We start from the raw sequence: 24,325 nt of genomic DNA on the forward strand, positions 1-24,325 counted from the left end.
TTCACTAAGGTGCCATGCTCTCCAAGCATCATATAAATCATATACAGGTATGGGATCCCTTATCCGAAAACCCATTATCCAGAAAGCTCCGGATTACGGAAAGCCTGTCTCCCATATACTCAATTTTGATCAAATAATTCAGAATTTTAAAACTGTTTTCCTTTTTCTCTGTAGTAATAAAATAGTACATTGTGATCCCAACTAAGATATAAATAATCCTTACTGGATGCAAAACAACCCTATTGCGTTTTATTAATGTTTTATTGATTTTTTAGTAGACTTTAGGCATGGAGATTCAAATTATGGAAAGACCCCTTATCCGGAATACCCTTGGTCCCGAGCATTCTGGATAACGGGTCCTATACCTGTACCTTAAGAAAATAAGGTATATTTTTTTTGTAGCCACTTCAAAGTTGAGAACAATAAACCTACCATGTGGGTTTGCAACTGTATTGGTTACTGTAATTGGTGAATTGTTTCTAATCAAAACTGCTACCCCATTCTTTTTTACTGGAGCATTTGCATAATAAACTTCTGAAAAAAAAGGAAGTTTGTGGGAAGGGGTGGTACAATGCCTTAAAATGTGTCTCTTGTAAACATAAAATGTCAAAATTTGTTTCTCTTGCCCAATTCAATACCATTTTATGCTTTAGAGGGCTATTTAGGCCCTTGGCTTTAACAGTTATTAACAGTAATTGCATAAAGGACTTGAGAAATAAACAATAGGCATAAAAAAACAGTAACCGGAGACCGGTACTGAAAGAAATAGAAAAAAGATAAATAGCTATTAAGTATAATCAACATTACGGTAAGTAAAATGCCCAAAGACAGCACTTAGGGATTGTCAGGGGATTAAGCAGTTATAAACCACCTGCTTTTTCTAACTGCACATTCCAGCCAGTGGGGGAAAGTGCCAAAATACCTTAATAATCCAGTAAACTTGAACACAGGTCATCATAAGGATGAAGGAGGGAAAGTGAAGGGGGTAGGAAAGAAAAGAAAGAAATAAAAAAGGGGCTCCTCATTGTAGTTTGCCATAAAACTTAATAATAAAAATCTTTATAGAACAAAAAAAGGATATGTTCATGTCAGATTGGATCTTTGCGGCTGCTTTACTTTTCTAGGTGAAACTGTGGTCCAGTCCAGTGGACGCTTTTTGGAATTTTTGGTACGGTAGTATCCATATGTGTATCTCCCATTACCCATTCTGCAAGGATAGGTTTGGCCTCATGTGGGGTGTTAAAGGAGTGTTGTAGGCAATTGCGGAGGATTATTAGCCGGACAGGAAAGCCCCATTTGTAGGGAATACTTTGTTTACGCAGGACTTCCGTAATTAAGGAAAATTCTTTCCTCCTGTTCAAAGTGTGAGCTGAAAGGTCTGCATAAATATGTAAGGACTGGTATTGGTCCGGGATTTGGTTACTTGCTCTGAAGAGCCGTAAAAGAGCTTTCTTTGTAGAATAAAAGGGAATTCTGGCAATTGTGTCTCGTGGGACCTCAGCTTGGAGGTTTTTTGGCTTTGGGATTCTGTGAATCCTGTCTACTGTTAAATTAGTAGCATTTACATGAGGCAATAAAGTTGTGAGCAAAGTTTCAGTTAACTAGTTAAAGGGTTAACTCTTCCTGCTTTACTTGTTTTGGGATACCTCTGATTCTTATATTATTTCGCCTTGCACAGTCCTCTAACTCTGCCAGCTTATCTTTCATGGCTAACATTTGCTTGTTAACCGATTCTAGGCAGTCAGAGTATTGGTTCTGTGAGTTATACATAACATCCACATGTTTTTCTAAAGCATCGACTCTTTATCCAATCTGATGAACATCAGTATGTAATATCTGTATAGCTTCCTTAAGATTTGAGTGCAGAGATATTTTTAAATCCTTTAGTAGTGATTTTAGCATGCTCACCATGATAGGAGCAGTATCAGTAGCAGGGGTATCGTCCGTGTCTGAAGCAGTCTCCGAAACTGCGTGTTCGCCTGGTTCCGGCCTGGAGCTCGACTGGGTTGCCTTAGCCAGGAAAGATGTTAAATCTGCTTGGGGATGCTTCTTATTACCCTTGGATGACATATCTGCGGTAAGAGAGGGGTCCAACTGTCTTATTTCTGTGTGAAGCTGGATTAAGACCAATTCAAGTAGCTCTTTATCTCACGTCCGCCTGCATGCACATCCAGGCCACGCCCCAAAACAATTGATTTTTTAATGTGATGTGGAAACTGTCCCACCTAAGATATCCTGGATGGCCTCTTGGTTTTTGGTATAGGCATGTTTTTCTGATTCTATTTTTGATGTAGATGGTGTTATGGAAATTGATGTGAGTAGAGGAATGGTTAATCGTGGGATGAAATTGGTTGAAAGCTTGCAATGTATTTTTATTGTTAGCCAATATACATCTTGTATTTGTGTTTTTTTATTTTTAACACTGGCTAACACGGTACTACAGTTTTTGTTTTGTGATTACAATGGAAGTTACTGCAATGTACTGCATACAGATGAGACTTAAAACCCTCCTGAAGAAATTGGCTCAACTGGACAGCAACATTTTCTTTTTAACAAAGTGCAAAAAAGAAAACCTGATTGAAAAGGACTCAAATTCAAAAATTCTAATCAGAATACCTACAACAACCACTTTGCACATAAATTATGCTTCAGAACTGCAGAAATGCGTCAAAATCACCTTATCAAAATATCCTACAGTAACAAGAAGAGCATTCAAGATGAAATTAATCTATTGAATGGTAAACTATATGGACCGATTGCAGACAGCATCAAACAGGCACTGCAACAATATAACAAAAGTCTACAATATCTGGTCCAAAACAAAAGAAAGAAACTTGACAGACTGAAACTAAAGGCAGGCTTGACTATGGACCCACCTAGGAAACAAAATATGCGTTCCAACACTGACTGCTCTGTGATTAACCTCTACTATAAACCTAGTACAGTGGAACTCAAAGTACTCTCAAAAGGACTGACATTCTGCCCTACCAAAAGCCTTGATAAAACAGAGCTCTGCAATGACATGGAGGATTTTTCTGGAGATTAAGACTCAAAGACTTCTTCCATGATAGGCCGAATATAACACCAGACGACAACCTGGAGAATCATTTAATCAAAACAAAAAAGAAGAGCAACTGGACACCACAACCAGGACAAAACCAGAAACTGGGCCAATACATTGATTGCTTCAGAAACAGAGTTATATCTAATATACTGGCCAAGCAATTGAAGTTGATTTACAATATCAATATCTAGGAGAAAAATGCTATACAGGCTTTGAAAACCAACAAAGACTTGATAATTAAACCAGCTGATAAAGGGCATGCTGTGGTAATAATAGAACAGGATCCAACTCATAAATATACAAAGGAACTTAAACTAAGTCATCAGTAGCCTGTCCCCCCCACAGTTTTATACAGGATGCAACTGATCTTTTAAACAAACTGGCTGTCATAGGTCCACTTCCAGAGGGCACCAGCCTAGCTACCATGAATGTTAAATCTCTTTATACCAGCATCCAACATGAAGATAGTATTGCAGCCTGCCAATATTTCCTTGAAAAATCTTGTATGCCCACTCTACAACAAATCTGATTTATACTAACACACAACTATTTTCCTTTGGGAGATGCCATAAACCTCCAACTGATGGGAAGTGCTATGGGAATCAAAATGGCACCTCAGTATGCAAACTAGTTTATGGCCTAGTTAGAAGAAAATTTCCTGGCTTCCTGCAACACCAGGCCTTTGACCTATTTATGGTATATAGATGATTTACTTAGATGGCATTCCACCAAACATTCAACCAATTTCATCCCACAATTAACCGTACCCTTAACCATTCCTCTTCACAAATCCATTTCCTGGATACCACCATCTACATCAAAAATGGAATCATACATACATTCTTATACCAAAAACCAAGAGGCCGTCTAGCATATCTTAGGTAGGACAGTTTCCATCCACATCACATTTGATGCAATTGTATTTAGCCAGGCTCTGAGAAAACTTGCAAATACATCCTGTGCAAAGATCAAATTGCAATACCAAATACACAAAAAACCTACATCATTCGGTACTGCTATTCATGTGCTTCCTCCAATGTGGTGTACATGATCATATGTACTAAGTGCCCTACAGGAGGAATGCACATTGGAGAAACAGGGCAAAAACTACGCACAAGGATGAATCATCACAGACATAAGATCAAGACCAAAGCGTGTGGTACACCAGTGGGACAACACTTCTGCAATCAAGACTCCACAGACTTCAGGACATTAAGGTTTTAATTCTAAAAGGGAACTTTGAAACTGAAGGAGAAAGGAAGCTTAGTGAATTCAAATGTATGGAGTTATTTAACATACACAAGACAGGGCCTTAATTTGGTTCAGGTTTCATGTCACACTATGTGACCTGACTGAATCCAGACCCTTGGACTATATTTACAACCCATCCTAATAAACATTAATTACTTTTATTATTATCTTCACAAGTTATCTGTAACTTCCTAATTTATTGCTCGTGAACACTTCTCTCTGATCTAATAGTATATATGTTTTGCCATTCCAGTTTTCATTTGTATTTGCCTGACGAAGGGGCCTTAGAGTTTCGAAAGCCTGCAATGTATTTTTATTGTTACCCAATATAGGTATCATTTCTACAATACTCTTGTATTTGTGTTTTTTCATTATAATAGGAAAATAAAAATCCAAAAAGGTACTAAAAGTTAGTCTGGTAAAGCAAAGTATTGTTTTCAGATTTTTCTGATTATTTTCTTGAAATCACACAAAAAAACACTAAATTGAGATTAACCTTATTGTAAGTATAATTAAAACATTGTTATTTGCTGTATTTTTATTTAACCTAAATGTAAGAATACGTTAGTTATTGCATATTTCTTGTATTCTTATTGCAGTACTAATGTGTAACATTATGCTTTTGATTTTGCATTTTTTAGAAACATACTGGAACACAGTCCAAAAGAAAACAATCTGCATCAACCAGCTTCTCCCAGTGGGTTATCAAGCCATTCAACGTCTTCTCACCTGCTAGAGGGTGTAGATAAGCAATTTTTTGAAACTTATGATAATATCAAGAAAAGCAGTTCAACTGATGACTCCAGCCAATACTACTGTGATAATGTATGTATTAAAGTGCAAAAATGTAGTGAGAACTGAAAATTATTTGAATAGATGTATGTTTTGCATAGGACTTTGTCACATTAACATTTTACTGTAGTACTCCGTATAGAAATTTTTTTTTTCCACAGTTTCTATGCTTTGTGATAAAGAGCACATATTATAAAGAGGTCTTCTCATTAGACTTGTATTGATTGTAGTTGTTTGAAACTAAAGTAGAATGCGACTGCTTTCAAGTTCAGATCTTGCTCTGTTTAGTGCAAGAATATAGAATAAGAATATAACTAGATAATATACAACAAGAATATAAAATATAAAAAAAAAATTGTGAAAAATATAAATATTTCAACAATTAGGGCTATGACACATGGAGCTACTTGTCATAGCTACAAAACACTAAAAAATACTCTGCCATAGACAATACTGAGAACTGTCTCTGCTAAAACACACCTAGAGACAATTATCAGAATTGTCTACTTTGTAGCTGCAACAAGTAGCTGGCTGCAAGTAGCCTTGTGTGTCATTTCCCTTAAAGAAGATATATACCTTTTTTAAATATGTGTTTTCCGATGGCCTTAGGCGACCCCTGTAGAAAGGGTTGTATATATCTTCTTTAAGGGAAATTACACACAAGGCTACTTGCAGCCAGCTACTTGTTGCAGCTACAAAGTAGATAAATCTGATAATTGTCTCTAGGTGTGTTTTAGCAGAGACAATTCTCAGTATTGTCTATGGCAGAGTATTGTCTATGGCAGAGTAATTTCATGGTTGGGGCTCACCACAACATGAGGAACTGTATTAAAGGGTCGCGGCATTAGAAAGGTTAAGAACCACTGGTTTAAATGATTATGTATGTAAAGGGGAGGGGAACAAAGCTTGACAGAAGTAGGCTAGAAATGCTGCACATGTTTAAGATTGTGTACCAGCCCAAGGCAACCACAGCCCTTCAGACGTGAGGTCTGTGTCTCTAAAGAGTAAGTCACCATTCTGCTTTTTCACAGCACATATTCTTTGCTGCTATCAGTTACCTGAGCATAGGGACCAACTCACAATATAATGCATATATAGAATGTAAAAGTTACAATACAAAACTGAATAGTACTTAATTCAGATTCTCATTACATGGCAACTCAGAAACCTGTGCAATTTGCAGAATTTAATAATCAGCCCTGTAGCATCTGTTTATATAACAGATAAACCTCTGTCAGAGTTGCTAGTTTGTAAGAAGCCTGTGTGCTAATTAACACACTGCTACAGGAACTGCAGGTTAAAATAAAATGTAATAACAAAAAACTGAAAACAGAACAGGCAGGAATAAACAATGCAGGCAACAGATCAGGACTGGCAGCAATCAAACAGAATCCAAATAACAGGTCTAAGGTCAAGGGCTGGTGGATAACATGCAGAGTCCATTAAACAAGCTAAAGGTCATGACGGGCAGAAGACGTGTAAAGTTGAATAAAGGGCCACGTTAAAAACCGGGGAGTCAGATTGGAGGGAACAAGGACAGAGCAGGACAAGACTTACTTACAAGGACTTACAGGGCAGAATTCTCCATTCACTTAAAACAGGAACTCAAACAGGTGTAAAAATCATGTATTGAGATGAAATTTGTTTTATGGTTGCACTCTTGACTTGACCATCCACATCTGTTAACATTGTTCCTTAAACCTGGAATGTAAGGAGGCAACATATGGAATGTTTTATGGATAAGGGTGGGGGAGGTGTATCCCACTGTGTATGTATACAGTATATCCAAGACCAAAGGAGAGTCAGGAGTTAAGCTGGCCATACACGCACCGATAATATTGTACAAAACCTCGCTTCGTACGATATTCGGTGCGTCTATGGCAAGTCAGCGAGTCGACCGATATCGCAGAAGGCTGCTAATATCGTCGACTCGCCGATCGGCCAGGTAAAAAGATTTTGATCAGGCGCCATAGAAGGCGCCTGAGCAAAATCTGCCGTCAGGGCTGAATCGGCAGAAGGAGGGAGAAATCCTATTGTTTCTACCTCCTTATCTGCCGTTTCAGCCCTGAAGGTTAGTGGCGGATTTAACAATCTTTCGCAAATCGCCACGTGTGTGGCCACCTTTACTCTCACACTCAGATATTCACACATAAAGCCCTGAAACACACATACATACACTTTTAATACATTCAGTGAACAAATACATACATATACTTTGTATTATTTTGGTAGGCTGCCAATGATACATTTGACTGGCTAAATATTCTGTAATTTGTATGTGGGAGAGTGATTGCCTGACTCTCCTTTGTTCTTGGACATATACATCCTTCTCTCAGCCCGACGGAAATGATGCGGGGCTGAGAAAAGTGGATCTACGCTTTGTGTGACCTTGCCCTAAGCTTAGCTTTTCCACAGCTGTCTAGACCACACTAAGTCAAAATTTTTGACTTTCGGATCACCAATACGATATTATCGTGACTAATACGACAAGAAGTGAAAAGTATCCTGTATTTTGACAGCTTGATGGTGGTTTTTGTAATACTGAATTTTATAAGTCTAGAATACATCACAGAGCAGTATGTGGAAAGAAGTATATCTGCTAGGTTTATCTGCAGTTAAATTATTTTGTATATTGTAGAGTGACACTGTAAATGGAGATTTGTTGTTGGTTCATATTATACCAGATGAAGAAGGAAAATTTGGATTTAACCTAAAGGTAATAACAATTATAAATAATTATAAAATTAAAACATTCAATAGAGATGATATAGAGATAAGATTAACAAATCCTATACAATACAGTATATAGGTATGGTCTTTTGTTTAACAATTAAAATGTTTGCTAGTGGGCTAATTAAAAAAAAAGAAGTAATTTTTAAATGTTAATTGTAAACTTTGACAGTAGCAAGCAATGCCAAACAGATGCAGAAAGGGCCAGTAGGTTTTTGTGCTGTATGAAAAAGCAGTGAGGATTCACAAGAAGAGAGGGCAAGTGTATAAAGAACTGATTAAGAGTATAGAAGATCTTGGTTACAAAAAATGACTGGCCAAGTTGTGATAGTTTGTATTGGAAAAGCGACTCTTAAAGGGGTTGTTAACCTTTATACAGCACTTGCAAATCTAACAATTCACAATAATACAGCTATCATTTCCATATAGATAGCTAACAAAAAATGTGCAGCTGAAGAGATATTTACCTTAGAATTATTCCTCTGCTCAGCCTTCACTTCTGCACAAACCCTGTGCTGGGGAGGGGTCAGTGACACTGAACAACCCCTTTAAGGCCGAATATGATGACCTTATTGACCAGTTGATAAGTTTTTTTTATAGAGAGCATTATGTTATGAATAGCTTAAAAAGTGGGTTAGATACCTTTTTAGCAATTAGCAAATCCAGATTTACTAATATTAATTTGCAGGACAAAGATGATTCAGACACTGGCCTAATTACATTTCTGGAGTCTGAAATAACCCCCCTCCCAGTTGAGGCAAGTTGAACATAGCATCAATTTGGGATTTTTGCTATCATCTGGACCTAATGGAACTTATTTTACTATGTGACTATATCAACAGGGTGGAGTTGATCAGAAAATGCAGCTGGTGGTATCCAGAATAATACCAGGATCACCAGTAAGTAAGATCTATTTTAAGTAATTTCTTTGTATTACGGGAACATCATAATTTTGTTAAACAGAAATATATTGTTATTATTGTCGATAACACGTTCAGTAACTGCAACGTCTGATTGACTGTAAAGTGAGACGTTTCGGCTGAACACCTCAGCCTTTCTCAAAGTTAAAACACACTGTGAAAGCTAACATTAAATACACTGACTGGCGGGAAAATACAGACAACACAGGGGTGTGACGTCACAGTTTCACGCTGTCAAATACACATCAGCCGTGAAATGTTAATTAACATAGAATGTGTATTTTTACTACACTGTGCATAAGTGTGTATTGTGTTCAAACCAAATCAACAATTATAGAGAACGATACCAGGGGATAAGGAGAAAGTGTCAAGTACAAAGAAACAATGTATCAGATAACTAGTTACGAGTAAATTCTCTGGATTGTAAGGAGTGTAAGATACAAAGTGACATAGAGAGGAGATTACAGTCAAGGGTTGCCTTGAGAAAGGTCCCGATGGGGACCGAAACGTAACGTTGGCTGTTCATGCGTTTTTAATACACAATTGATTGTTTTTGGAATATAACTCGGTGTTGCTGGTCTTTTTTGGATATTTAAATCATTTACCTTGCACCCGAGCTAAGAGCTGAAGCAGAGTGCCACCCTGGGTTCGCTATATATGTATATAATATATATATAATATAATATATATATATAATATATATATAAAAAATAAAGTATTAAAATAAAGTAGCTGATGTTACAGGGCTGATTAGTAAATTCTAAAGCTAATTGCACTGGTTTCTGAGTTACCATGTAGTAATTATCTGTATTAATTACTAATCAACCTTATATTGTGACATTTATATTCTGTATATACAGTATATTGTGCATCTGTCCCTGAGCTCAATAACTGACAGCCGGACAGAGCATGTGCAGTGAATCAGCAGAAAAGAAGGTGGGAGCTGCTGGGGGCATCTTCCCTGCTAAAAGGCTGTGGTTGCTTTGAGTTGGTACAGAAGCCGGAAATATAATGTACAGCATTTCTACCCTACTTCATTAGTTAGGCTTTAGTTCTCTTTTAAAGCACTTACTAAGAGGTGAATGGGATGATAATTAAGGGAGTTTTATTTACACTTGTTTAGCTGCTAGAAGTCATAGCACCAGAATATCTGACATCTGTTTGTGTGTAACTGCCTTTAAAGGGTTAGCAACTTTTAAAAAATTCTATGTACATCTGATTTATTTTATATGATCATGTTGTTGTACCACCAACATGCCTCATGTTAACATTTATTATTTCCTTTTCCTTTCCAACACCTCATTAGGCTGATAAGTGCATACCAAAACTTAAAGAAGGTGATCAAATAGTCCTCATTAATGGTCGGGATATTTCAGAGCACACTCATGACCAAGTGGTAATGTTCATAAAGGCTAGTCGAGAATCTCACACTCGGGAACTTGTGCTTCTGGTTCGAAGAAAAGGTAAGCAAAGAGAGGAGATGTAAAGAGATAAAATCTAAATAGTTGCAAACAGCTCATAGATAACTTTACATGGGCTACTTTTTAAAAGAGAGCTATTTGCCTTCATATCAATCAACATAACTGAAACTATTATCAGACTGAATATATATCATTCCATAATCTATTATAGGTGAGCTTTGAACTCGTATACAGCTCCACTAGGTTAACAACTAGATTATTGCTCTGCTTTTCATAAGGCACATGCAGTTGTATCCCATGGAAATACTTGTTCTTAGTTAAAGTGCATTCATTGTGGATTTTTGTGTAAAAATAGCATTTTAAAATATGAAGTGTTATTACATATATACTGTGCAGTAATGCAAACTATAAAACACCAATGTTTTTCCAGTAGCAAATTACTTTCTAAATGCTTTTGTGGTATCACAACACCCTTTGGGGCCGATTCACTAAAGGTCGATTAAACAAATGCTATTTATAGCATGTGTTAAAAATTTTATCACTTCTTATTTTTTGCGACTTAATGCTCGATTGACTAAAAGGACACTAGTCATAATTAAGAAGTGATGCTCTTTGCGATATTTTTGAGGTATTTTCAAGCGATATATTATGCAGAGCGCGACATATTAAGCACGTAACCATTACTTTCTGAAAATTACCGTTCTGAAAATCACCATTTCCCTTAGAACTGGAGGATGCATCACTCTAGGGCCAACACATACAAAAAATACGACTGCAAACTCCACGTTGTGTTGCCAAAAGCTCACGAACTGCAATTTTACCGCCTACCCCAAGTAGGTGTTAATATTCGCACAGATTAACGCTGTATTTTGTGCGTTTAACGCTTCATATGTGATTGTGAATTATGCGTTATTACTATTTCTGTTCGCTAATTAACACAATGCACTAGAAATAACACTTTGCGATGATTCTTTTTTTTTTTTTTGCGCATGCGATATGCGGATTAACGCATGCAAAATGACTTTGATGCATCGGTACTTACTTTTTAACACAAAAAAGCATGCGATAAGCGTTACCGACCTTTAGTGAATCGGCCCATTTATGTCTTTGATATGTTTTCATGAATAATTGAGCCCATATTAATATTTGCTTGGCAGAAGATAATGGGGCATATAAGAGAATGAAAACAAATACCTTTGCTCTAATTCCTTAATATTAATATATTAATATTAGGCAACAGATTGCTGCCACTCTATTTTTTCTTGAATGATGTGATTGCACCTGTACAGGTGTACTATAAAAGGAGAAGCTGATTAAGATCAAGTAGAGCCCCTGGCAAGATTAGAATATGTGGCCCTGTCATTTCACTGGTGCTTTCCTGAGCAACATAATGTCTCATATAGCAGTAAGAAACATCAAAAGAAAAAAAAAACTCTTCAAACAAAGAGAAATTAATTAAAGTTTCTGGGTCACATATACAGCTGGTCAGTTTGCATGGTGCTGTCTTACATCCTTCACAGTTTTTATACTAGCCACCTTTCTTTAGAATGAAATGGCAACAGACTGTTCTCCAGTATTATTAGCTGTGCTTTATAGTAAGAAGATAAATGTTTACTTAAGAGAAGTTACTCTTCTGTGTTGTTGACTGGTTTGTCTAGATCAGTGCTGTCTAATTTCTATGGTACAGAGGACCGGAATTTTTCTGGCCTACATAGTGGAGGGCAGATAATGGAAGCCAGTTTTGACCACTCCCCTTTTTTAAACCACACCCATGTTATCACAAGAGCTTGTAAGACTATATCCACATTAATGGTGGTAGCACAGCAAAAACCCAAATGGTTGGTACTCACTGCAGGGATATTACCCTTCATTGATATGTGAAAGAACTTTATTATGTCATATTACAACATACCCTTAAATCTATATGCCTCCCCTGTGAATAGCACAGCAACCTTCAGCACATAATTGCACATCAGGACCATATAATTACTATTTTCAAATGCTAAGGCATAGGGCAGGCAGAATATGGCACAAACAGACAGCATATGGCAAACAGGGTATGGCAGACAGGCAGCATATGGCAGGCAGAGAATGGCACACAAAAAGGCATGGTGTGAACAGTACAGGGGCTTAAAGGTGTGTACAATACAGGGGATTACAGGTGTGAACAATGCAGGGGTTTACAGCCTGAATCTGATACCATCTAAAGCTTACACAAAGGTAAGCAGTCACAGCAGACAGACAGGCAGACAGACAGGTGGAGATGATGTCATCCAGTATGCTCAAAAGGCAGATTGCTCGGGCAACCACTTTGGGAGAGGCCAAGTTATCCGCTAAAAAGTCTATTAAAGCTGTCCAAAAGCGGTGAGATTGGGGGTAGGACCAGATTGAGTGAGAAGTAAGCCAAAGCAGGAGTCAGTAGGTACACAAGCCATCTGGCATAATTTCACAGGTGTCAAATACAAGTGGTAGAAGGTTTTGTATAGAATAATCTTTTACCTAAATAAGGATATTGTAAATTTTCTCAGTCACCTCTTCCCAATTATCAGAGGTAAGTTCAGAGATATAAGAGGAACACCATTCCTCTGCTGATCTACCCTGTAAATAGTTTTGGGCCCATCAACATAAAGTTCTGATAGATAGTAGATGTTAAGGTAGAGGTATTTATAGAAGGGGAGCTGTCGGTTCTGGGTCCTATCCTGGATTTGGGAACAATTAGTGTTCCAGGATGAGGAGCCTTTTCCTGATTTTTAATATAAGAATATGGTTTGGAACAGTTACCTAAGTCTAGCCCCCTGATGATGTGATAATAAAATAATATGGTATTGAACAGTTACCAAAGCTTATATTCTGATGATCTGGCTAACTACTATGAGACAGTATTTGAATGTCCCCAGCCTACTTCCTCCAAATACCACAAAGTTCTGCACACATTATGTCAATAAGGGAATTAAGATCTCAGTGCAATGCATTGCAGGTTATGTAGTTCCTGTATGCTGTCTTTAAGCTGTGGAGAAGTTGTTATAATTTAAAACAATTTTTTATTCCCTCCTCCCCTGCCTGGATTTCAAATTATGCAGGAAGAGAAAAACTGTTTTGCAGCTGGATTTCAGCATAAAATGGTATTTATTCATGCTCTTTGAAGGAACAGATTACAGTGATAGGTATATTAGGGGTTTCTGTGTTGTGTAGAGCTCTCTAACAAATATTGGAAGAGAAGCCGGAGTTCCCCTTTAATGTTGTCTTTGTTTATCTTGTTTTGAATGTCTAAAGCTTGGAAGGAAAAATTCACATCAAAGGCTCAGATGCAATTTGGGTAGCTTTCAGTTATTTTAAAGCCTTTAGATGCAAATAAAACAGGGTTCACACAAAATTTCAAGCTGTCCTGAACTGATCATGATAGTAAGCCCTGTTTGTCTGTTAGTGATAGCATCTGTGTTTATTCTGTTGCCTTATAGTTGTTAGACACCTTGGTAAAACAAAGTCAGAAGATGATGCTGACTTCACCTTTTTTCCACCGTCAATTCTTCCTACTTGCTCGGAATATGGTGACACATTACAGGGATCAATGGAGCAGCTTTCAAAAGGCTTGGAAACTGGAGTTGTGCTCATTCAATTTGAGGTAATTTGAGAAATATCATCTTTGGTTTAACATTTACCAATATAATAAGCATCTATCATTTTGTATGAATTAATAATTCACCTAATTGACCCCCACATCAGTAAGAGTTGTGCTGTGCTTGACACTGTCAGACAATAGAGAATGTGGTCTTGTGTTGACAAAAGACATGCTTTCAGAGATCTGATATAATCCATATAAAAGGAGTTTGATTTGCATGAAAAGTTTATTGGAGAAATGTTTGTTTTAAAAAAAAAAAAAAGGCACAATTTAGAACAAATATTGCATATCACAACGTAATATTCTTTAAAGGGGACCTTAAGAAATAATTACAAATCCTATTTTATCATGTTAGTTGAGGAAAATAAACTTTACTTGGGCTACATAAATTATTTAACCCTTTAAGTGCCAGCAGAATTTGACATTTCGGTTCCCCTCAGTGCCAGACATTTTGTAAACATTCTGTGCTCTCTCAATTTAGGGGCTTTTACTGGGGGCAGGGTTAAGTTTAGGTAGGCAAACTATATATTGTTTTTTCAGGAGAACCTGAGCTTTCCAAATATGCTTTTTGTGTTTTTGTGTATTTCCACTTCTGGAACAAGATTTAGAGCTTGAAATACAAAAAAAAAGAAAAAAATGCTATTTTTCATGATATAGGGATTTATACCAGAAACATATTTTATTTTATGGACAAAAATTCAACTGATTTGGAAAGCCTCATGTCTCCCAAACGTGCCAATACCTGATATGTATAAATGTATACATTTTCAAAGCATTACAGCAGAATACGGCATACTTTAGATTCCAAAGCCAAAAATCCTGAAACATTAGGTTTACCCCAGGAAACCATACATTTTTGAAAAGTACACATTCTGACGAATCCGAAATGGGTAACTGTCTTCCAACTCCTAAGTACCAAACCGCAATGCTTTACTGAATTTAGCATTTTTTATAAAAAATTATGAAAATTCTAAAAAATCGCCTCTAATCTTCCACTTTACACATTCGGGCGAATTCAAAATTGGTACCCATGTCTTTCTACTCCAAACTACAGAGTCGCAATGCTTTCCCAAAATTGCCAGTTTTGATGAAATACCTGAAAATCACATCAAATCTTCCACTTTCAAGCACCTTATCTCCCACATAACATTAGGTACCAAGAAAACACACCCTAAATATGAAAGCCAAGGGTCAGCTGAATAGTTTGATGCCCATTGTGCATAGGATCACTAATGTATCTGGCATTTAGAGACCCCCATAAGGAAGTTAGTGCATAGAAATTGCCCCAGAGGTCTCTTTAGCTACTGGAAATTCAACACGTTTACTGCATTTTCTGTGGGGTAAAAACACAAAAAAATACATTGACCCCCCAAAACCATATATTTTTGGAAAGTACACATTCGGATGAATTCAAAATTGGTACCCATATCTTTCTACTCCAAACTACAGAGTCGCAGTTCTTTCCCAAAATTGCCAGTTTTGGTGAAATACCTGAAAATCACATCAAATCTTCCACTTTCAAGCACCTTATCTCCCACATAACATTAGGTACCAAGAAAACATACCCTAAATATGAAAGCCAAGGGTCCACTGAACAGTTTGATGCCCATTGTGCATAGGATCACCGATGTATATGGCATTTAGAGACCCCAAAAGGAAATATGAAAGCCAAGGGTCCACTGAACAGTTTGATGCCCATTGTGCATAGGATCACCGATGTATATGGCATTTAGAGACCCCAAAAGGAAGTTAGTGCATACAAAGTGTATACACTGCAATATAAGCTACCGGCATGTGCATTATGTGCCATAAGACCCCCTAACAGTAAGGAGACCCTAGAAAACTATACATTTTCCAAAAGTACACATTCTGACAAAACAAAAATGGGTAAATACATCTTTCTACAGCAAACTACAAAGCTATGCGAAACAGAACGTTTTTTTTTACATTTCTGAAAATCGTCACAAAGCTTGCATTTTACCCCATTATGTACCCCCACATTTTGTACCGTATCAACATAAAACATTCTAAATGTGAACACCAGGGGTTTACTGAACAGTTTGATGCCCTATATGCTTAGATTTACCAAACTACAGGGGCACCCAAATAAAAATAGTGCATATGAATTTTCACATAAGACGCTCCGGCTCGTGCAAATTTTGCACTCGGTATGTATATTATGTGCCAAAGACCCCCTAACAGTATGGACACCCTAGAAAACCATATATTTTCCAAAAGTACACATTCTGACAAAACAAAAATGGGTAAATACAACTTTCTACTGCAAACTACCAAACTACAAAGCTATGCTAAACAGAACGGTTTTTATGACATTTCTGAAAATTGTCACAAAGCTTGCATTTTACCCCATTATGTACCCACACATTTTGTACCGTATCAACATAAAACATTCTAAATATGAATGCCAGGGGTCTACTGAACAGTTTGATGCCCTATATACATAGATTTACTGAACTATGTGGGGTACAGAGGATGCCAAATTGAAATACAGCAGACAAAATGTCCATGTGCAAAGACAAGTAACAAAGAACAATGTAAAAAGCAATAAAATTGATAAAAATAAAAAAAAAATCACTAAAATAATTTTTTTTTGCCTAATAATATCTGCAGTGTGTAAGTGTGTATGTACACATGGTAAAATGTGTTTTGTGTGCATGTGTGTGTGCAAGTAAGTGTGAGTTTTCTGTAAGTGCTATGAATGTGTGAAAACCTCCCAAAAATGCATGTGTGTGTGTAAGTGTGAGTATAAGTGTGTATTAGTGTAATAAGTGTGTGATTGTGTGTTTGTGTGTGTATTTGCCACTTACTTGGGGTCTAGAAGGTCAGGATCTGGCACAGCAGCAGCAGCTCATGTGAGGGGGCGGTGCAGGAAGCAGGGGGGCCAGAGGGGGAAGCTGCAGAAGGGAGACAACTGCTGGGGAAAGCCACGTGGATGGCAGGTATGTCCTATGAGGCCCCTGGGTGATCGCGACCCAGGGGCCACTCGTTCCCCCCCTCTGACTGTTGTCTAGAGGCTGGGGAACGAGCGGGGAGCGAAGGAACGGCTTGAAAAGCCGCTTCTCCACTCCCAAATCCGGAAGTGCAGCAGGACGTAGAATCTACGTCCCGTGGCACTTAGGTACTTTGATACACAGGACGTAGATTCTACGTCCTGTGGCACTAAAAGGGTTAAAGCTTGTGTCCCTCAGTCTTGCAAGTACACAATCACAGCAAACAGGCAGCTGCCATTTTGTAAACACTGTTATTAAGACAAGCTTTGTATCATCCCAGAATATTGTTTATGCTCCACAATCTGGCACCTGATGCCCGTGCCCATGTACAGGATACATAAATGCAAAAGTGAAATTAAATGCCTTCCCTTTTAACATTTTTCAGACATTGTTATCAACAATAAATATGCCTATAAAGTTCTAAAAGAGCATAAATCATTATTTCCTCAACTGTATTTTACAAAATGAAACACCAGCATACACCTAGACTTTTTAGTCTAGGTGCTGTAAATTTAAATCATAAATTTAAACATACAAAAAAATATATACATGTATAGGATTCCCTTATCTGGAAACCCATTATCTAGAAAGTTCCGAATTACAGAAAGGCCATCTGACATAGACTTCATTTTAAGCAACTAATTTTTAAAAATGATATCCTTTTTTTCTAAAATAATAAAACAGTATCTTGTACTCGATCCCAAATAATTAATTCTTATTGGAGGCAAAACAACCCTATTAGGTTTAATGAATGTTTTAATAATTTTTTGGTGGATTTAAGTTATTGAAAGATCCCTTATCCGGAAAACCCCAGGTCGAGGGTGGCTAACAAGACTCTTGCAGGGGCCCAGGAAAAGCCTGGACTCTCCTAAAAGGGTAGGGAGGGTTTATTGTGCCCTCAATATTTTACATCTTAAATAATGTCTTAATAAATTAAAAGGTACCTGAAAAATTGCAAAATAAAGAATTATAAAAAAAAAATATATTAAAAGGTGATTATGATTATATATGATAAGTCAAATTAAATAAATATTTATAAAAAGAGAAAATTATACTGAGGTAATGGCTCACTTGTGCATGTTCCTGGTACTATGTTAATTTCAATGATAGCTCTATGCAAGTAACATTGTCATCTTGTATGCGTTGGCCCTGAAAAATACTGTACCAAGTGGTTCATAACTCTGTTGTGTAGGAATGTCAGTTTGCATTGGCCCTCAATGTAGCCAAAAATATGCCAGATAAGTACATTCAGTAGTTGTTGTTTTTGGGGACTAGATTCAAGGTAGCTGAAAAAGCTGATATTTCTAAAACCAGAATATCTTCTTGACTAACATTTTAATTAATTTATTAAAATTAATAATAATTTATTTTTGTTTCCTTGCTTTATAGCAACTTTACAGGAAAAAACCTGGGCTTGCTATTATCTGTGCGAGGACAGGTCAAAATATGGACAAAAACAGATATAAAGACGTTTTGCCATGTAAGATATTGCATACAACATGTCTTTTTGAACTAACACGTTTTTGTAATTATTATTGTTTGTCTTATATGTTATAAGAAGTGTTTATTATTGCGCACCAAACATGTCTCATCTTGGGAGAATTATTTACATGCTACTTGAAAAATAATATATGTTTAATTTTGCGGTAGAAACATTTGTTTGGCCCCTTGTTGCTTTTATTTTCCACGTTTTCCCATATAAGCCAATGTAGGGGATCAGAGAACCCAGTCCCCTGTTTTTCAGTCTGTGATCTCATCCAGCCTAGCTACAGCCTGGGGAGAGATCCGGTTGGCTGGCTGCCCCAGTGCACGTTGGGAGAGGTGTGCCTAAGCTTTGGAGCCAAAAATCTAGGGGTGGGCCCAGCAGTTTATTAAGGGAGCCCCTGCTGTTGCTTGCCAGTGCAAAGGGAGACCTGAGTGAGCAGTTAGCACAAACAGTGTGTGTTCAGACTTGAAAGAATAAAAGTCTGCTGGACTGCCAGGGAGTATAAGGTCCTCTGTGGAACTCTCAGTGTTGTGTCCCCTGGAGTGAACAGGTATTGCCCGGTTACCTGCTACGTGGGAGCAGCCACCCTTTTTAACGGGGAAGGTACTCTGGGGCAGGTAGCGCTACCTGGGGGGGACTAAAGAGCTCTTGGGGAAGGGACTGAACTGATTAAAGGGTTGGGGGTCTATCCAGATCCAAGTTGGGGCTGGGCAAAGTACAGAGACTGTGCCAGCTGTGGATAGCCCACACAAGTTCCTCAGGATGAGATTATCAGTCATCCCTAAAGCTGTTCTACTTTCTATTTCAAAGTTATATAAAGTTTGATATTGCTGCAACAGTGTGTGATTATTTCCTAGTGGAAATCCCCTAGAGGTGTGTTCCTCAGTGTCCACTAGGTGGAGGCACTGCGCTGTTCCCAGTTCCCAGTATCAATATTACTCCGAGAACACATCTCCTGTGAAATAAAGCCAATATTAAGTGAATGTGCCAAGAAAGGGTTACACCTTAATTACCTATTAGTATCTTTATTTATTGATTTGGATATCTGCTTTCTTTTTTAAATGTGCTAGGCAGGGCAATCTAGACTGCATTTCAGGAACTCTTGTGCTTATTTTCCCTAGATGATGCCACACGGGTGCTGCTTCAGGGAGAAGATGACTACATCAATGCAAGCTATGTAAATGTAAATAGCACTTATAACTTGAATTACTTTAACATTTAAAGAATTGGCAGTTTGAAAGATGTGAAAGTTTTTCTAGCCAATATGCCTTTTATTGTTTACTTGCAGCACACTGAAAATCATCTGAGATCTACAGTAGTATATGTTGGGTTCTCACACTCTGGTCATACAGTCCTTAGTGATGATATGTACAGCCAGGGAGCAACAAGTGCAAGAAAAATAGTCCTCATGTTATGTATTACAGAGTGCTAAGAGGCATATTTATAACAGCCTGTAAAGTATTTTGCACAGAAAATGCTATTATAGACATGACTATGAAGATTTTCATTCATCCAGTTCATGGTATATCTAGTATAAATAAATATAAAGCAACTGGACTTGTTAAGTAATCATTGAAGATGTTTCACTACTCATCCGAGCAGCTTCTTCAATTGAACTAAAGAAGCTGCTCGGATGAGTAGTGAAACGTCTTCAATGATTACTTAACAAGTCCAGTTGCTTTAGATTTATTTATACTAGACATTATAGACATATTTATTAATCTCTGTTGTAATTATGCCAGAATGAATGCCATTAAGTGATAAAAATCCGTTACAAAAAGCTATTTGGTGTATTTAAATAATGTCCTTTTAAAGGTGTAAATTTTATACCTCTCCAGGGTGAAGACACACGGAACTGCTAATGGCAGCTACTTGTCGTGGCTTCTAAAATAGACAATGCTGATCATTTACTGATATTTATCTATGTGTGTGTTATAGCAGGGGCAGTTCTCATTTTTGTGCATGGCAAGGTATTTTTCTGGAGTTTAGTAGCTGTTAAAAAGTATCTGCTACTAGTAGGTTAGTGTGTCTTCACCCTAAAATTGAATCCATTGGACCACAATAAGTCAGAAAAGACCTTCTTATTCAGAATACTTGGGACCTGAGGTCTTCCAGATAAGTAGTTTTCCCATAATTTCGATCCCTGTACCTTAAAAGGACACGTCTCAGTCCTCACCAGAATTCTACACAAACACAGCGCTTGGTCTAACCCACGCTGTGGCCTTGACCAGCTGCTAGAAGCACCCTTGTGCCAGCACTTGGTCTAACCCATATTTTGGAGTTGATCAGGTGCTAGAACAATAAAGAGCCATTATATGTACAGAAAAAGAAAAATTGCCAGTGCACAATTGGCCTTTAGAAATCATTTTTACAGAAAATAAGGTGTTAGTACCACACTTTGACCAAAATACTCGCATGCCATGTCAAGGGCCTTCATTGTATGTCTGCTTAGGAAAGGAAGACTATACCCCCAGAATAAATACTTAACCAACAAATGTATGCATGCCTTGGCTTGTTTGTGTGCTCTGTGAATTCTGTGATCCCTGAAGGCAGCTGTTAATTCTTAAAATAGCAATTTTCTATTTAGCAATACCCAATAGCACATACTACTAGAAAAATATATTTTTGTGAAAATGGTTTAGTTAGATAAAGCTGGGTTTTACATATGAGTTTGTTTATGCAATATATTTTTATAGAGATCTACACTGTTTGGGGGGAGGGGTAAAGTCCTCCTTTAATGTTCTATGGGGGCCATTTACTAACGGTCTGATTTTTTTTTTACAATTTGGACTTTTTAGCACTAAAAGTGACATTAAAAAAATTGCTAGATTTGTTATTCGACAAAAATCAGTATCAGACAATTTGCCTGAGATCATGTAGAAGTCAATGGCAGATGTCCCTTCCCTTTCCTGAAAGATATTTATTTGCTTTGAAACGTAAGATTATTTTGGATTTTTTACACAAACAGTGTGACTGAGTATTAAGACCATGTTGCACTTACCCTTAACTTAGGAGCGCTAGTGAGAAAGCAGGGAGCTTTTATGCCTCAGCTTATTAACATACTGTACACCTGTGAATCCTACACTACCTATTAGCATTATAAGTCTGTAGTGCAATTAAAATCAAGACCCTCAGCAAACATTGAAGCAAAATTTGTTACACAAAACACAGAAAAATTGTCAACACTGTTGACAAGCTGCTAGAAGTACCCTTGTGTTTCTATTTTTGCCAAAGTGTGGCAAACATCTAACACCTAACCAGAATTGTATTCATCATAAAAATGTGCCTCTCCTTTAACCCTTTTACTGCCAACGATGTACGGTGTTGCAGTAAAAGGCTTTATCTGCCAACAACGTACGTTGTTTAGCAGATAAAGATACTCTCTGCAGAAGCGGCATGTGCTGCTTCTGCAGAGAGCTTTTAGCAATGACAGCCCCCTGGGCAACGAGCCAGGGGGGCTGTAATGTCGGCCCTGCAACGCGATCGGCGCAGGACCGACCCCCAAGCAGCAGACGCGATCGCATCGCGTCAGCTGCTTGGTACCACTTCCTGCTTCCCCCCCAGCGCCGGCTCACTGAGTTCCTGTGACATGGTGGACAGCACTGCAGCACCAGGCAAGCTTCAGGACAGGTAAGGGTGATTTTTTTTTTTGCATTTATACACATTTATACACACTTACACACACTTACACACACTTACATATACTTACATACATTTACACACACATACAGCACATAATTTTGCAGTTTTTTTTGTTTTTAATTTTGCACACTTATATACACCTATATACACACTGTTACACGTTATTTTATTATTTTTTTTTTACCACTTTGTTTTTAGTTTCTTTTCCCTAAAAACTGTTTATTATGACAGCATGACTATTGGATTAGATATTCTGACCATTAATTACGCTGTTGTGTGACTTATTTTGTTGTTTCACTAATTTGCACAATTTTTGTGGTTTTATAGCATTTTTATCGCTGTATAAGAATTCCTAATCTGTTTTTAGCTTCGCTTTGCCATGTGCCATGTAACTTTGGTGTAGAAAAATAACTTTACCTATTTTGAATTCATCAGAATGTGTACTTTCCAAAAATATATGTTTTTCTGGGGGTCTCTGTATAGTTAGGGGGGGTTACAGCACATAATACGCTGTCAGGGGGCTCTGTGTGCAAAAGCTGAGTTGGCAGATTTTTTAGGAGCTGAAATGACAGATCATATGGGGGTATGTTCCCATTGGGGCCCCTACATGCCACATATTTGAGTAAACCTATACATTTTGAGTATCAAACTGTTCAGTGGACCCCTGGCGTTCAAATTTAGGGTGTTTTATCTTGGTATCTAATGCTATGTGGGAGATAAGATGCTGCAAAGTGGAAGCTTTGAGGGGATTTTTGGAAATGTTATCAAAATTGCTATGTTTAGAAAAGCTTTGTGGCTTGGTACGTTGGAGTAGAAAGACATGGGTATCCATTTTAGATTCAGGAGAATGTGTACTTTCCAAAAATATATGGCTTTCTGGGGTGAGCATACTTTATACTAGTTTTATTCCACATATAATGATGTAAATGTGTTGATTTTGCTGGAGCTGAAATGACAGAAATGATAGATCATATGGGGGTATGTTTACATTGGGGCCCCTACATGCCACATACTTAGGTAAACCTATACATATTTTATCAAACTGTTCAGTGGACCCCTGGCATTCATATTTAGGGTGTTTTATTTGGTGACTTTATGACCTATAAGATATAAGATACTATAGACTGGAAGCTTTGAAGCGATTTTTTTAAAAAAATTCACAAATTTTGATATAAACCAATAACTTTAAGAAAGCATTGCGACTTGATAGTTTGGAGTAGACAGACAATTGTGCCTACTCTGGATTCCCCAGAATATGTTCTTTTCAGAAATGTGTAATTTTCTGGGATAAACCTTCTGTTAGCGGAATTTTTGACCTTAAAATCTAAAGTATGCAGCTTTCTGAAGCAGTGCTTTGGAAATTTTGTAGTGTACTGCTGGGAGTTTTTGGCCTATTCAAGTGAGAAATCTCCATAAAACTATATATATTTGGTATTGGCACGTTCAGGAGACATGGGACTTTCCAAATCAGTTGTATTTTTGTGCATAAAATAATTTTTGCTTCTGGTATGGGTGTTTATATTATGGAAAATATGATTTTTTTTTAAAAAATTTAGACATTTAGAAGCCTATATCTTGTTACAGAATTGGAATAACACCAAAATTCTACCATATTTTGAAAGCTTAGTTTGTCTTGAAAAAAACAATATATAGTTTTCCTGGGTAAACTAAAAGTCCCCCCGAGGAAAGGCCCCTAAAGTGAAACAATGCAAAATGGTCAAAAACTGTCTGGCAGTAGAAGTTCCACTTTGTCCAAAATGGCTGGCAGTGAAAGGGTTAAGAGTGTGCCGGACTCCTACATTCTCTAATGGTCCGTTGGGGCTTGTCAGGCAGAACTTTAATGCTTGAATGACAGGAAGAACCTAGTAGCACAGATAAATAGTGTTGTCGACTTAAACCTAATGAAATGAAAATTCAAGAGGTATAGACACAGTTTATTATATATAGGTAAGCTAAAATAATCTGAAAGCCACACAAACCATATGCCAATAACATATTTAGTAATAATTGTTCATATTAGTGTTTTTGTTAGAATACTTAAGGGGTTGATTCACTAAAGGTCGATAAGCGTTATTGCATGGTTATTTGCATTCAAATTTATGCGATAAATAACGACTGATTCGTCAAAGTAATTTTGCATGCGTTAAATCGCGCGCTACTGCAATGCGTTAATTCGCGCATAGAAATAATACTAACTAACAAACACATATGAAGCGTTAAATGCGCTAAATATCGCATTAGTCTGTGCGAAGATTAACACCTACTTGGGGTAGGCGGTACTTAAAGAAAATTGTGGTTGGTGAGCTTTTGGCAACACAACATGGACAGTGGGATTTTTTCAAGTATGTGTTGGCCCTAGAATCATGCATCCTCCAGTTTTCAGGGAAAT

The 24,325-nt window shown here is 37.4% G+C and overlaps 1 protein-coding gene across 7 annotated transcripts in view; it reads left to right on the forward strand.

The window, feature by feature from the left end:
• ptpn3 (protein tyrosine phosphatase non-receptor type 3) overlaps window positions 1-24,325 on the forward strand; it is a 228,470-nt gene that overhangs the window by 182,172 nt on the left and 21,973 nt on the right. For 5 of the 7 annotated variants that reach the window (XM_031903475.1, NM_001079462.1, XM_031903473.1 and 2 more), the window contains 7 exons: window positions 4,957-5,140; window positions 7,746-7,823; window positions 8,680-8,736; window positions 10,064-10,220; window positions 13,637-13,800; window positions 18,198-18,288; window positions 19,416-19,477. In XM_031903475.1, coding sequence (XP_031759335.1) covers window positions 4,957-5,140; window positions 7,746-7,823; window positions 8,680-8,736; window positions 10,064-10,220; window positions 13,637-13,800; window positions 18,198-18,288; window positions 19,416-19,477 — 793 coding nt within the window. The remainder of the gene's footprint in view (window positions 1-4,956; window positions 5,141-7,745; window positions 7,824-8,679; window positions 8,737-10,063; window positions 10,221-13,636; window positions 13,801-18,197; window positions 18,289-19,415; window positions 19,478-24,325) is intronic. The other 2 variants (XM_031903477.1, XM_031903476.1) reach the window with 2 other exon arrangements.

This window comes from Xenopus tropicalis, chromosome 6, assembly GCF_000004195.4.
Source record: "Xenopus tropicalis strain Nigerian chromosome 6, UCB_Xtro_10.0, whole genome shotgun sequence".
Taxonomy (NCBI): Eukaryota; Metazoa; Chordata; class Amphibia; order Anura; family Pipidae; genus Xenopus; species Xenopus tropicalis.